Genomic DNA, 12,313 nt, shown 5'->3' on the forward strand with positions numbered 1-12,313 from the left:
CTTTTACAGTAAGTGAACAAACTCAGACTCAGGCTTTCTTTAAAAAAAGGTATTTGGTAAAATTCTGGCTAATGGGAACTTGAGAGAGAGACAGCAATTGTACTTCTGTCACGTAAGGTATAGCACAGTGTGACTTTTTTCAGTTGTCAGGAGGTAACACAGAGGCAAAAACTGCTATATTTTGGAAGCCTGAGGAATAAAATCTCTTTTTCAAAAGAAAAAAAACAAGCTGAAAACATTAACCACTGCATTTCTCTAGGAAGACTCACAATAAAGTCTGCTATACAGTTCAACAACTACTAACTATGAATGACCCTCCTTCAGAAAACAAAGGACTACGAGGCTAGAAATTCAGCATTTCAGGAAGTCATTTCAGAAGCCTAGGTGCTTAAAGGGGGTTTTTTCTCCCTAGGGCAGTTGAATAATCAAAGAACATTTTATTATATTTGCTTTTTTGTTTAAGACCAAAAAGATTTTTCTAAATAGCCCATTTTTCTGTGGCAGGACCTGAACATTTGCTGGAATCATTTACTAAAAAAGATAATGTAGAGCATGAGTCTATCAAGCATTTCTTCTATTGAAAAGACAGCTATAAACCTCTGATATAACAAAGAACCACTACCCTGCTGTTTTCATTTCAGATGCTATGTATTACAACACTGCTTATTAGGGTACCTGGAATAAGAGTTACCTTTTCTAATTCACAGTGACTGTCCTGCAAGTTCAGTGGGAGCAGGATAACGCCACTGTTAATAAGAGCCCACTTGTTTGCAAGAATGAAATTCTGTTTAGGCTGAAAGGACACTTTATTTAAATTGATGATGAAATATTTGAAGAAAAAGAAGACTTTAGAAGAATGGCAGAATAAGATGAAAATGTGTTTTGGTTTACTTTTCTGTGTGTCAGTCTCAAGTGCTGCTGCAAAAAAGCAAATAAGATTTGTTACAACTTTTAATTTCATGGAAGAATTTTGGAAAACTGTAATTCTGGGGAAGATTATTTTCTTAAAACTACCTTTATGCATACAGACTTCAACTTTTGCCCTGGTAATCTGGTAAGGACAGAATATGTGTCTTATTTCAACATTTTTTCCTCCTTAAAAATGAACCCCAATCACTACACTCAGCTTATATTCATAACTGATGGCAGAAATAGAAAATAAAAGGATGCATGTACAATAAATGGATTATTTCTCAGTCTGAAGAATGCACTTGCAGGGTTTAAAACCTAAATAAAGGATTCAATATGCATAGAGTGAATAACCCCCTCAGAAGGCAAAACCATGCTATGTGGTACTTATCCACATTTACCATCCTCCTGAACTATGAATTCAATAAGCACACCTGTTGAGGGAGAAGAGACAGGAAAGGGCAAAAGGGCCAGATTCTTCAATTTGCTCTAGTTTTTGAGCTATGATGAACCAAAGGCTCATTACAAAACCTGGCAATTCTAGGTTAGTGCTCCAAAGGAGGCGTTCGGGCAAGGTGAAGAGAGGGAGGGACAGAGACTGAATATAACCCTAAGTGCCACTGTATGGGATGGCTGGAAGATGGGCTGGTAGGCAAGGAGGAGAACAAGGCTGACTTGCCACTAGACAAGCAAAGAAAAAACCCAACATCTTCACCTAAGAATAATTTCCAGAAACAAAATGTGCGAAGTTTGTGCTGCTCATTTTTATCCTGCTGTAATAAAGCTGGAGAAGGATAAACAACCCTGCAGTTTTAGCCAACAGCTCTCCTACCACATGGATTGTTCACAACTCTGAGTGTGGCACAAAAGAAAACCATCTAGTCAGAGACCAAACTTGTCCACCCTGAGATATGTTATTTGAGCAGAGAAGAGACCATATTACAATCATCTATCAATAAACTCTGGTAGATTCTCCCTCTGTTATTTGGCTATTTATAAAGACTTAATGCATGAGACAACATACCCATCATATTGTGCACATATTTAAATTCTATAGTGAAACATACACAACAAACAGAGACAGCAATTTAAGAACACAGAACGAATATAGCATATGTACAATTTTCAAAAACTTAAATGTACATGGAAGATTAAAAAAAATGCAGACTATCCTCCTGGAGCTGATGGGATATTGCCATTGATTTCAGTGAGGTCAGGTTTACAGTCAGGAATTCTGCAATTTTCTTAAGCACCTGGGAGGCTCACTGCAAGGTAGTGAAATTTATGCATTGACAGTAACATAAAAAGTCAAAAATACGTGTATGCTTTGGTTGTTCTCTTACAAATACAATCAGCTATTAAGGAATGCTGCTCTAACACATGAGCGAGTAGACTCCGTTTGTTAAAAAAAAAAATTAAAATGGAAGTTGATTCTGCAACAGCATAAATTTCACTGTAGCACTTTACTTTTTAATTTAAGAAGAAAAAGAGATCACCATGTTTCCAATATTAACTCTTAAAGTGTGCAGACTAGCAAAATTCCATTTTCTGGGATGCTAAAGTGGACAAGGGGGAAAGAAATCACACAGTATTTAAGTCATCTCATCTCCACATAAGTGACTACAGCAACTATATAACGAAGACTTTATTTTTACTACCTGCTCATTACTTTTGATTTCTGAACCTCTGCCTCCACAAAGATTATCTTCATTATTGTTTGCACTCATCACACCGTTGCTTAATTCTGCTGGCCTAATTAGGTTTGATCCATGTCTGTTCCCACTGGGTTTTGTTGTTAATACTGAATCCATCTTGTTAAAATGTGGTACATAATTTTCATTTGACCCTTGAAAAGTTTCAGAACAGTCTTCCAACACCATGTAGTTGTCTAGCATTTTTGCTCCAGCAATTGACTGATTTGGGCCTTTTAGCATATCAGCTGGTTTTAGCACTTCAGAGGTAGCACCAGAAGAATCTTCTTTGTGATCAGATGAAGAAAAACCTATCTTTTTACCATTGATAAGTGACATGTGTTCTTCTAGATTCAAGCCAGACACTTGTGTGCATACACATGGTGCTTCTAAATGACGATCATCAACTTGGTGATTCTTTGATTCTATTTCTGGTGGACTACCAACAGCAAACGAATTGAGATTTCTCTTTGAAAAAGCAACCTCATTATTATTGTCTAGAGGTAGTGACTCCTGTGTTACAAAGTGATTTTTCCTATCTAGTGGTCCACTGTTGGTTACAGAAGTAAAAAAGTTATTTGTATCTGCAAGTTCGAGTGGTAGCTTTGGAAAGGTTTTCATTTTTCTCAAAGAACCTTTCTTAAAAAGGCAATCTCTCTCCAGGTCAATAACACATGATTTTATATCCAAAGCAACACTAGCAAAACTGTCAGTATACACTGAGTGTTTGTCCTCTTCTTTGCTCTTTTCAGTTTGAGTTGCAAGTTGTGAATGTTGAGTTTTCTCATTATCCAGATCAATTTGCATTTCCTTTAAACCACTTTCTCTGCCAGTCACCATGGTAACTACAGAAGAGTTGTTATGACAGGCAGTCGTCACCTCTTCCACTGCAGACGAATCACCTGCAATGTTGTTTTTCTCATTTGAATATAATTTAGATCCCAAACTCCTCTGACACATTCTTCCCTTCCACATGTTATCACAGACATCTAGATACAAAAACAGATGCTTATATTAAACGTGTATTAAACCTCCTAATCTCTCCTTGTAAATCTTTACATTGCTTTTTCTGCCATTGCTGTTACATATCTTTAGTATGTTACACAAATTCTCAATTTCTGAACAAATCACTTTGAATCATAAGGGACACTTCAAACATTTTATGTTAATTAAGAGTTGCGTGTCCCTGTTTCCCCATCACCAATCTACAAACATTTAATAATGATTTGTTGTTATCTAGAAAGAAACCTATAAAAGGAGATTACACAAGCAGTTTTTGAAAAATCATTAGATATGTCAGGCAATCTGAAGTTTTAGACTAAATACATTTTACTGTTACCTTGAGAAGCACCAAATGATTCAATTGAAAGAACTCTTCTTCCAACAGCAGACAAGCTTCGACAAATATTACTTGATGAAGCAATCTTCATTTTTTCTTCACATAATGACAAAATGCTCTGGAGAAAAAGAATGTTAAATACTTACTTAATAATGAATAGATTTGTGAATTTCAACTAACATGAATGATGTTAACTCCCACAGTACATCTGAATTTATATGATGCTACATTGGAGGTCTTTTTTCTGCAATTCTTTATACCGCGTGTTTCTATTATGTAGTTGAATTAATTTCTTGTTTTTACCATGGGCTATTATGAAGTCATTTAATACAATTCAAGTTTTAGCCTACAGTTAAAACATCAAGAACAACTGATAAAAATTATCTTAAATGTTATCCTTTATGAATAACATAGTGAAAATGCAAAAAGCTAGAGTGCTGATTAGTTTTTTAAACAGCCAATGCTTCGCTTCAATTCAGTGACACAGGCAGGATGATGAATGTTTTTATTACTGAAATTACATTAAAATTAAATGCTGAATCTTTTAAAAACTGCAAAATACAATTATCTAAAAAGCAATATTCCCAGTTAGAAAAAGCAATCATTATCAGATCACAAAAAGTAACTGTACTTCATATCTCTAATCTGCAGCCTGGGCACTATTTGATGGCATTAGCATTGGTCTCACACATAATTAACTACAGATATTCACACATTTAAAAACCTGCCCCTTTGGGCAGGATGTAGAAGAGACCTGCCTTTCCAAATACATCCCACCATTTTCTCAGTAACTATTCGTAGATAAACACTGGTGAGACCTCATACAGCTCTTAGGAGATGCTCTCACTTCCCCGTTCAGCAGTTCCAACTCAACTCCTCCTCTGCTGTTGTGCATGGAAGGAAGAAATGGGCCCTGTTGGTTCGCATATGGGGTTGAGGAAGGACAGAAAAAAGGGAGACAGGTATCCAGCTGTGCTGAAGTCTAGCAAAATACCTAGAAAAGTCTAGGGGCTTTCCCTCCAAATAGCTCCCACAACTCTGTTCACCCAAGAAAGTGTTCAGTGGAAAAGGAACAGAAAGAACCTACTCACAAAGTGACCTTTATATATTACCGAAGACCAATTATTTTTGAGATGATTACAATAGTCAGCAACAGCTTTCGGGTCTACAGACCACTCAGAGATGAGAGAAGGCTATATAATCCCTCCTCTGACAACTTAACAGTAAATGAATAGAAATAGAGCAGCTGACCAAGCAGGCTCTGTTTCAGGTATGGTCTCCTGCCTGTGCAGTCCTCAGTCAGTGAGCCAATATTTTTTACTTTATAAAAATCAATCTGTTAATTCTTCTGTTGCAGCACTCTTTCTGCTAAGTATTGATCATAGGTGCTATACCATTTAGAATATACACTATCAGTTCAGGAAAATGAAAAACCCACACCCTCCCTACCCCACTGCCGCCCCCCCCCCCAAAAAAAAGACATTATCATAGTCTGCAAAAACATCAAAGTTAAACTTCTGCACATTAATGTTAAATAACTCTATCAGGTAACCAACATTTAGAACGTAAATTCTTTGAAAACATCAGCATGAAAAATCCTATATAGTTTCAAATTCTTTCTAACAGCTAAAGGTAAAATAAGAGGCTAAATGGAATAAAATACAAAATCCATTAAAGATATATCAGCCGCTATGTATTTACAGAAAAACTAGTCAGTAGTAATGCTTTGAACAACACTGCTTTAAACATGCCAAGGAACAGAGGCTTTCTGGGGCAGGGTCCCTACATCCTCTTCATAAATGCCATCCCATTATCACACAAATTTCACAGCATAATGCCTGTGCTTTTATTTCTAATGACAATCTGTCTCTCTGCAAACCAAATACTAAATGGGAAGAAAACAGTTAATGAGAAAATTTAGATACATCAGTGTATTCACACAATCTTCTTAAAAATCCAAGCACTGTCAAACATGTACATCTACTTTCAGGTTGTATATCCATTAGAGTGGGGAAAAGGATGAATTTCTGCAGAGTCAGAGAAGACCTCAGCTTTCTTGCAAAACCTGAGCATACTGCTTATCAAGACCATCTTGATAACAGAGATTAATGAGATAAATAGAGATTAATAAGCACACATACAGAAGTATTAGTATCAACTTTTTAAAAACAAAAAGTGATGTAGGGCTGTTTTACCTCAATATCTGGCCTATTTTCAGGATTCTCCTCTTGCATTTGTTCCAGTAGAGTGTGCAGATCTTGTCCGAATTCTGATTCTGTCTCAGGTTCTACAATATATTCTATTGCTGCTTTCAGTGTTGCACCCAAAGAATAGATGTGTGCCTGCATGAATTTTAAAAAAGACATTAAATATGTTACCAGTTTTTTCCATCCTGCCACAAAAGCTTCAAGATCATGCAAGCCTACGCTATTCTCAAATTTAATGTAACAGTTTACTGGAAAGGTGGTTTAACTTAAACATGATGAATAAAACCAGCTTCAGACCTGCTTTGGGGGATATACTTGCTGCAAACAAAAGGAAATCTTGTGGGGTCCAATTAGAACTCTTTTTTCCCCTCATCAATAACCAGTATTACAAGTATTATACCAGGCTACAATTAAATATAAAACTGAGAACCCTGTGTTTGTGTAAGTATTGTTTAAGTTAAAAGCATGCTAAAAAGTTTGATTGAAGGGAGATTGAAGTGACATTCCTCTTAGCAGGGAAACAAAATATTTATTTGAAAAAACCCCTTTTCTCTATAGCAATATTTTATGAGTGCTATCAAGCATAAAGGAGCAGAGAAAATACAGCATAATACCACTTATGGTGGTAACTGAAGACCCTTATGAAAGAGCTTTTAAGAATACTCTGTGTTTTCCACCCCTGCTTCTCTCAAAGCCCACATCCTCGTGATGGGTTAGGGTTAGGTGAACCAGCAACTTTTTAAAATCTAGTGCTAAATGCAGTAGATTTCCCACACAACACAGCTACCTCTTAATTTTAGAAGTATCTTGCTTCTTGGGGAAAAAACAAAAAAGAAAAAAAAATTTAGAAATACTTTTTCAGATCTGCTTAAGCAATGGTATTTTATCCATGATGGTCTGTATTTTGTATTCCATTCATAGAACATATTCATAAAATGTGTAAAATTTATAAGCAAATATAAGTGTAAGTTTGGATAAACATTTCAATGGTGATGCAGCATAGCCAGGAATTCAAATGTACTGAACACTGCCCTCTGAGGTTTACAGATACATACATAAATAGAATAATGACTGCACTTCTACATTAAATTGGTTTTAATGCCTTTGCTACATACTTGACCATTTCTTATCTTAGAAAGAAGACTGACTTGAAGATCTAAAGTAATTTCCTTCCTCCACCCACCCTTAACTTTATCATTAAGGTGTGTTTTTGTCTCTAAATTGTATGAACTGTACTTTTTCCACAGGTATGCTTTTAGATTTACTTTTTAGTGAGGCAGGACACCTCCATGAAGGGACATGTAACACCACCTATCAGGAAGAGATAGATATGTGACATATAGATATGTGAGACTGAACAATTCCTCTCTTCCCCTCTCCCCTCCATGCCATCCCCAAACCAAGAACACATAAACCAGTGCTGGCTGCTGGCTCTGAAGCTTTGATTCATGTTTGGGACACATCAAGATTAGGACAAGTGTCAGAAAAGCGGACTATATGCCATCTGATCTAGACAGAAAAGATTTTTTTTTTTCAACGCAATTATTTCAGTCTCAAGTTCTTCACTGTTATACAACTTCATCATTAAGCAGAAGAGGCAGCTGAAGAGTTTTGAGAATCTCAGAGGAACTAAGACAGGAACTGTTATGATTTTTATTTTGATTTAGCAGAAGAATGAAGGCCGTTCATCTATTCCAAACGTAAGGTTACTTTTCCCCTGGCCCCGCTCCCTGTGCCACATAAACTACCATAACCCACTCAGTGGCAGCAGCCCTACTGAACCACAGCCTTGACAGACCAGAATGATTTTATTTTTTTGGTAAGATGAAACAGACCACATTGGTAAAAGGATACAAAACTATGAAGCCTGAGCAAATAGCCCACTAACAAGATGATGGGAAAAAAACTGAAGTAAGATCTTTTTTTCCCCAACACACTAAAAGTTGCTCTGTTTAAGCACTTCCTTTCCTCTGACAGGCAGGAAAACTTGTTTTGCAGATGGCCATTTTAAGCACCATAGCTTGTAACTAATTTCTGTGTTAAAACATTTATAGGGAATGTGGACAACTTTTTCGACTTGAAACTTTCTTTCATGTAAATCCCTCTTCTACCTTTCCCCTCTTCCAGCTCCCCAAACACCACCACCATCAGCCCACAAGTAAAAGGGGAAAGAAAACCCAGCTATTTAATAAATTTCCCAAGCTGGCAGTAAACACGGGTAATATTTAAGGTAATCCAATGTAACCTTGTGTCCTAATGGAGCAATGAGAAAATGCGTTTACGATCATCCACTAGGTGGGGCATTCCCCAAGTTAATGCATCAAAAAGCTTCTACTTAACTGCACAACTGGGCTTAGGAAGAAAATTTCACTTCCTGGGAAAGAAGAGCAAGATGGGAATATGCAATAAATAAAGTAAATTCCTGAGTATAAAATACCTAACGCTTACTAGAAGTGACTGCTCTCAATGAAAACAATCTCACAAGCAAGCTCAAGACTTTTCAGCCTGTTCTATGGAGAGTAACAAATAAGAAAGGGTGGCAAAAAACTTTTCTTCTGGGACTGAATTGGCTGTTAGGAATTTTATTAAATAATTAAGAGGTCTTTTTTCCTTAATTTCTGAAAAAAACCCAAGCAAAACCACTACCACAAAAAGAAACAAAACCAAAATCCATTAGAACATTCCCCCTCAAGAAAACCCCTCACACCCACTTGTTTTAAATGTAAATAAGAAGAAAAGCTGTTTGAATTATGAGCATTTTTCATTACAGGGTAATAATTTAATAGCTGATAAATAGCATGCATTTCCAGAGAGATCCAAAAGAAAAACCAAACAAACCCAAAGCAAACTCTTCAAAATTGCTAAGGAGGCTCAGGAATTAAAGACTAAATGTCACTTGTTACTAAAATATACAGACCATGCCCGCAAGACTGCACCACAGTGTCAGCTTCAGAAAGGATGGGAGGAAAGGGGGGAAGTCACATTAGGAAACCAGCTCTCCAGATTTGGTCCTAGAGAATGCATATCCTCTTAGCCCAAAGCCAGCAAACACAACAAGAATTGTAGGTAAACCATTATGGTATGCATTACTGGGAAGGCCATTATGGAAATAATGTGCCCTTTAACAATCCCAGTGGCAACACAAAAAAAAAAAAAGTTTGAAGAGAGTAATTATGATTTGAGGTAATAGAAGTCCTTAGTCCTTCTTTCAGCAACAGGCTGAAACAAGGGAACTCACATATTCCAGAGAAAACTTTGAAGGTCATGATCATACAAGTAGCTTCAAATCAAAATAACTTTTAATACTAGAGTGGTTTCCATGACACAAAGGCATAAGAAGACAAAAAAATCCCAAAAAGGTAATTCAAAAGGTGAAGATACTACATTTTTTTTAAATGATCAGGCTAAGTACTGGAAGCACTTACCAAGGGCAAGGAAAGCTTCTGCCATCATGTTATAATTCTATAACATAATTCGAAAATATTCCAAAAGGCTTCTGCAACTTCTGCTTAAAAGTTACTTGCCTTGCTGCATGTCAGTTTATAATCATTTAACACTGTGAAGTGAAATCAGAGAACAATAATGATCTGCTCTAGTTTTAAAATCTGCCAATCAAAATATCAGGAGAGGAAGTGAAAGCTCCAAGTCTACACAGAGAGCGTGACAGAGGCGTTGTTGTATTACTGCTTGACAGAGCTAAAGAACTGAACTTCTCCAGAAACTCCCATTTGCAGACAAACACTACAGGAAAAAGCTGACAAAAGAGCTTTTGAATAGTGACTGCACAAGCATGTAGCAATTATGAACAATGGCCATTTATGTTCTGTATTGAGATTGCACTAAGTTCAGAATTGTAGGTCTTCCAAAGAAGTGAAAAAGACAGGCCATAATACAACTAATACTTCCTGAAAATATTTCTGACTAAATGATAAGTTATAGAAATTGTGTAATTGGTTTTGACATTCTTATCTGACCCTTATTTTACTTTGTGTATTTTTCTTTTTTTTTACTGAGATTGCACAGATATAACTACTTCCACCCTTTCACAATTCAAGGCATTTAAGGGTTCCATAAAAGAAAGCTTCAGTGTGATATTAAGCCTCAAAGTTTTATAAAGAAATTCAAGGTAATGCTTGTGAAAATTACTACTGAGAGAAAACATTTAATATTTACCTATGTCATTTTTCTATGTAGTCACTTTAAAATGCACTATTTTTATGCAAAAGAAAGTCAGTAATATTCCTTAGTGAGAAAATTAAAGGGAAATAGGTCTATTATTTCCAATACTTTCCTTCATTACAAATGGACTAAATGCCTTTCTGCATAATTGTAATTACTGGAAGGTGTTGTATTAAAAATTAGCTTTATGTTCATTTGGCACTCTGGATACCTTCATAATTAGTCTGCAGAGTGTGCTAGAAGTGCTCAGCAACTGTAGACTATTCACAAAACAGACAGTCCAGCTTGAAGTGGTTAACAAATACTGGAATGTGCAGTTTGTCCCTTCTAACTACAGTTAACCTTGCCTGAAAAAAACTTGGTCCCCAAAAGACTTCTAAAAAAATGGGGCCCAAAATGCATCTACACGTCAGATTTTCTCACCTGCAGGTATTTTAACTCTCAAATTGTCTTTTAACTAACCTAACAAAAGTAAGTGAAAGCTTTCAAGTTTGTATATGTTGTTAGGCAAACATCAGGTCATCAGTTTATATTACAAGGCACAAGCAAGGCTTTGTTACCTAGTTCCTGCATTTTACTGGTTCTGGCTTCTGGTGACCTCTATTTGTATCATCCAGTTTGAACTGAGAAACATTACTTGGGAAATTAACCTAATCTTAGTTTTATAGTTGCAGGCTTCTTGCTTGTAACAGTTCATGCCAACTGTTTATTTCCATTAATTTGTCTAAGTGTTAGCCACGTGCAACCTTTTTGCATCTATGTTTTGCAGCAAGAATTTCCACATTTTACAGCACAAAAAGGCAGCATTTTGTTTGAATCCATCTATGTACATCTCATTGTTGCCACCAACTTCTTCATTTCTGAGAGCTGACACTCCATGGCTGCTGCCACAGCACACCTCACAGATTTCTAGCAGAGCTTCTCCCTCAGGGCATTGTCCTCCAGCTAAAGAATATTATGTGAAGTAACTGTTTCTTTTATGAATGCTGTTTCACCATCTGGTCCTGGAAATTTATGCTATTGCTAATTTTGTCAGGTTGGTTGCTAGTCTATTCTGACACTCTTAATTGAGCGAAATTTTTGATAATTCTCCATAAAGAAGACTTGCAATGTATGAAGCTATTGAAGGTCCTACAAGATTAAAACATGTTCAAAAAATGACATAGCTTTTTGGCTATAGCTTTCTTTGAAAAACTCTTTTGTATCTTATTCATTTGCAAACATTGCAGACTTCGGGTAGCATTTCTGTGTTTTGAGAGATTTGAAAAATATCAAGTTTTCATTCTTTTGTAAGATTTTTCATATTTTTTGACTAACCTCAGGGGTTTCTTTTCAGGTCTTCTTTGACATAAGATTTTTTTTTTAATGAATCATAAGATACATTTACAACAGTCTGTGCACCTGCGAACATTATTTTAACAGCTACAGATTTGGCTTTCCATATGGCTCTGTTTGTTGTCCATAGAGCAATTTGCTAGCATCTATAGTAGTAATCACTTTGTAAAGGAATACTGTCAATTCAAAGCTATACCCAGAAATGAAAAAAAAAAAATACAAATTTTTCAAATGGACCTCAATACAGTTTCAAAAAGCTGCTGTTACTTTAACAGCACTAAATCTGTACTAAAGACAGATCTATCTTAAGCCATTGACTGTTATCTCAGTAAAGATTCATTTTCTTCTTGGAAGTCACATGAAGATGAACATGCCCAGAATCTTGAGTAAAATTTAAACCATGCTATTTGCAGGAAATTACTCATGTATTTGCAGAGTGAAGAAACAAATTAAGAACAGGTTTCTTACACTTCCATCCCACTTTTAGGCTCCCTTAATCACGAAGATCAGGCACCCCAACACAAATGATTAGCACACCAATTGACTCCTCTCCTGCATGACTGAATAAGTATAATTATGACAGGTAAGGAAGAATGCTGAAAAAAAAACCAACTCTGCTGAAGACCTCAGAGGTTTAGATAGCAGAAATTACT

The 12,313-nt window shown here is 36.1% G+C and overlaps 1 protein-coding gene across 8 annotated transcripts in view; it reads right to left on the reverse strand.

Moving 5' to 3' along the window:
- KNDC1 (kinase non-catalytic C-lobe domain containing 1) overlaps nucleotides 1–12,313 on the reverse strand; it is a 57,353-nt gene that overhangs the window by 28,662 nt on the left and 16,378 nt on the right. For 7 of the 8 annotated variants that reach the window (XR_011681078.1, XM_071439179.1, XM_071439177.1 and 4 more), the window contains 3 exons: nucleotides 6,135–6,281; nucleotides 3,940–4,057; nucleotides 2,568–3,589 (listed from right to left, as the gene is read on the reverse strand). Coding sequence is in view for 7 of the 8 variants with exons in the window: in XM_071439179.1 (XP_071295280.1) it covers nucleotides 2,568–3,589; nucleotides 3,940–4,057; nucleotides 6,135–6,281 (1,287 nt within the window). In the remaining variant the exon portion in view is untranslated. The remainder of the gene's footprint in view (nucleotides 1–2,567; nucleotides 3,590–3,939; nucleotides 4,058–6,134; nucleotides 6,282–12,313) is intronic. The other variant, XM_071439178.1, reaches the window with a different exon arrangement.

Source organism: Agelaius tricolor, unplaced genomic scaffold (genome assembly GCF_023055355.1).
Source record: "Agelaius tricolor isolate 1412-34295 unplaced genomic scaffold, bAgeTri1.0.p SCAF_13, whole genome shotgun sequence".
Taxonomy (NCBI): domain Eukaryota; kingdom Metazoa; phylum Chordata; class Aves; order Passeriformes; family Icteridae; genus Agelaius; species Agelaius tricolor.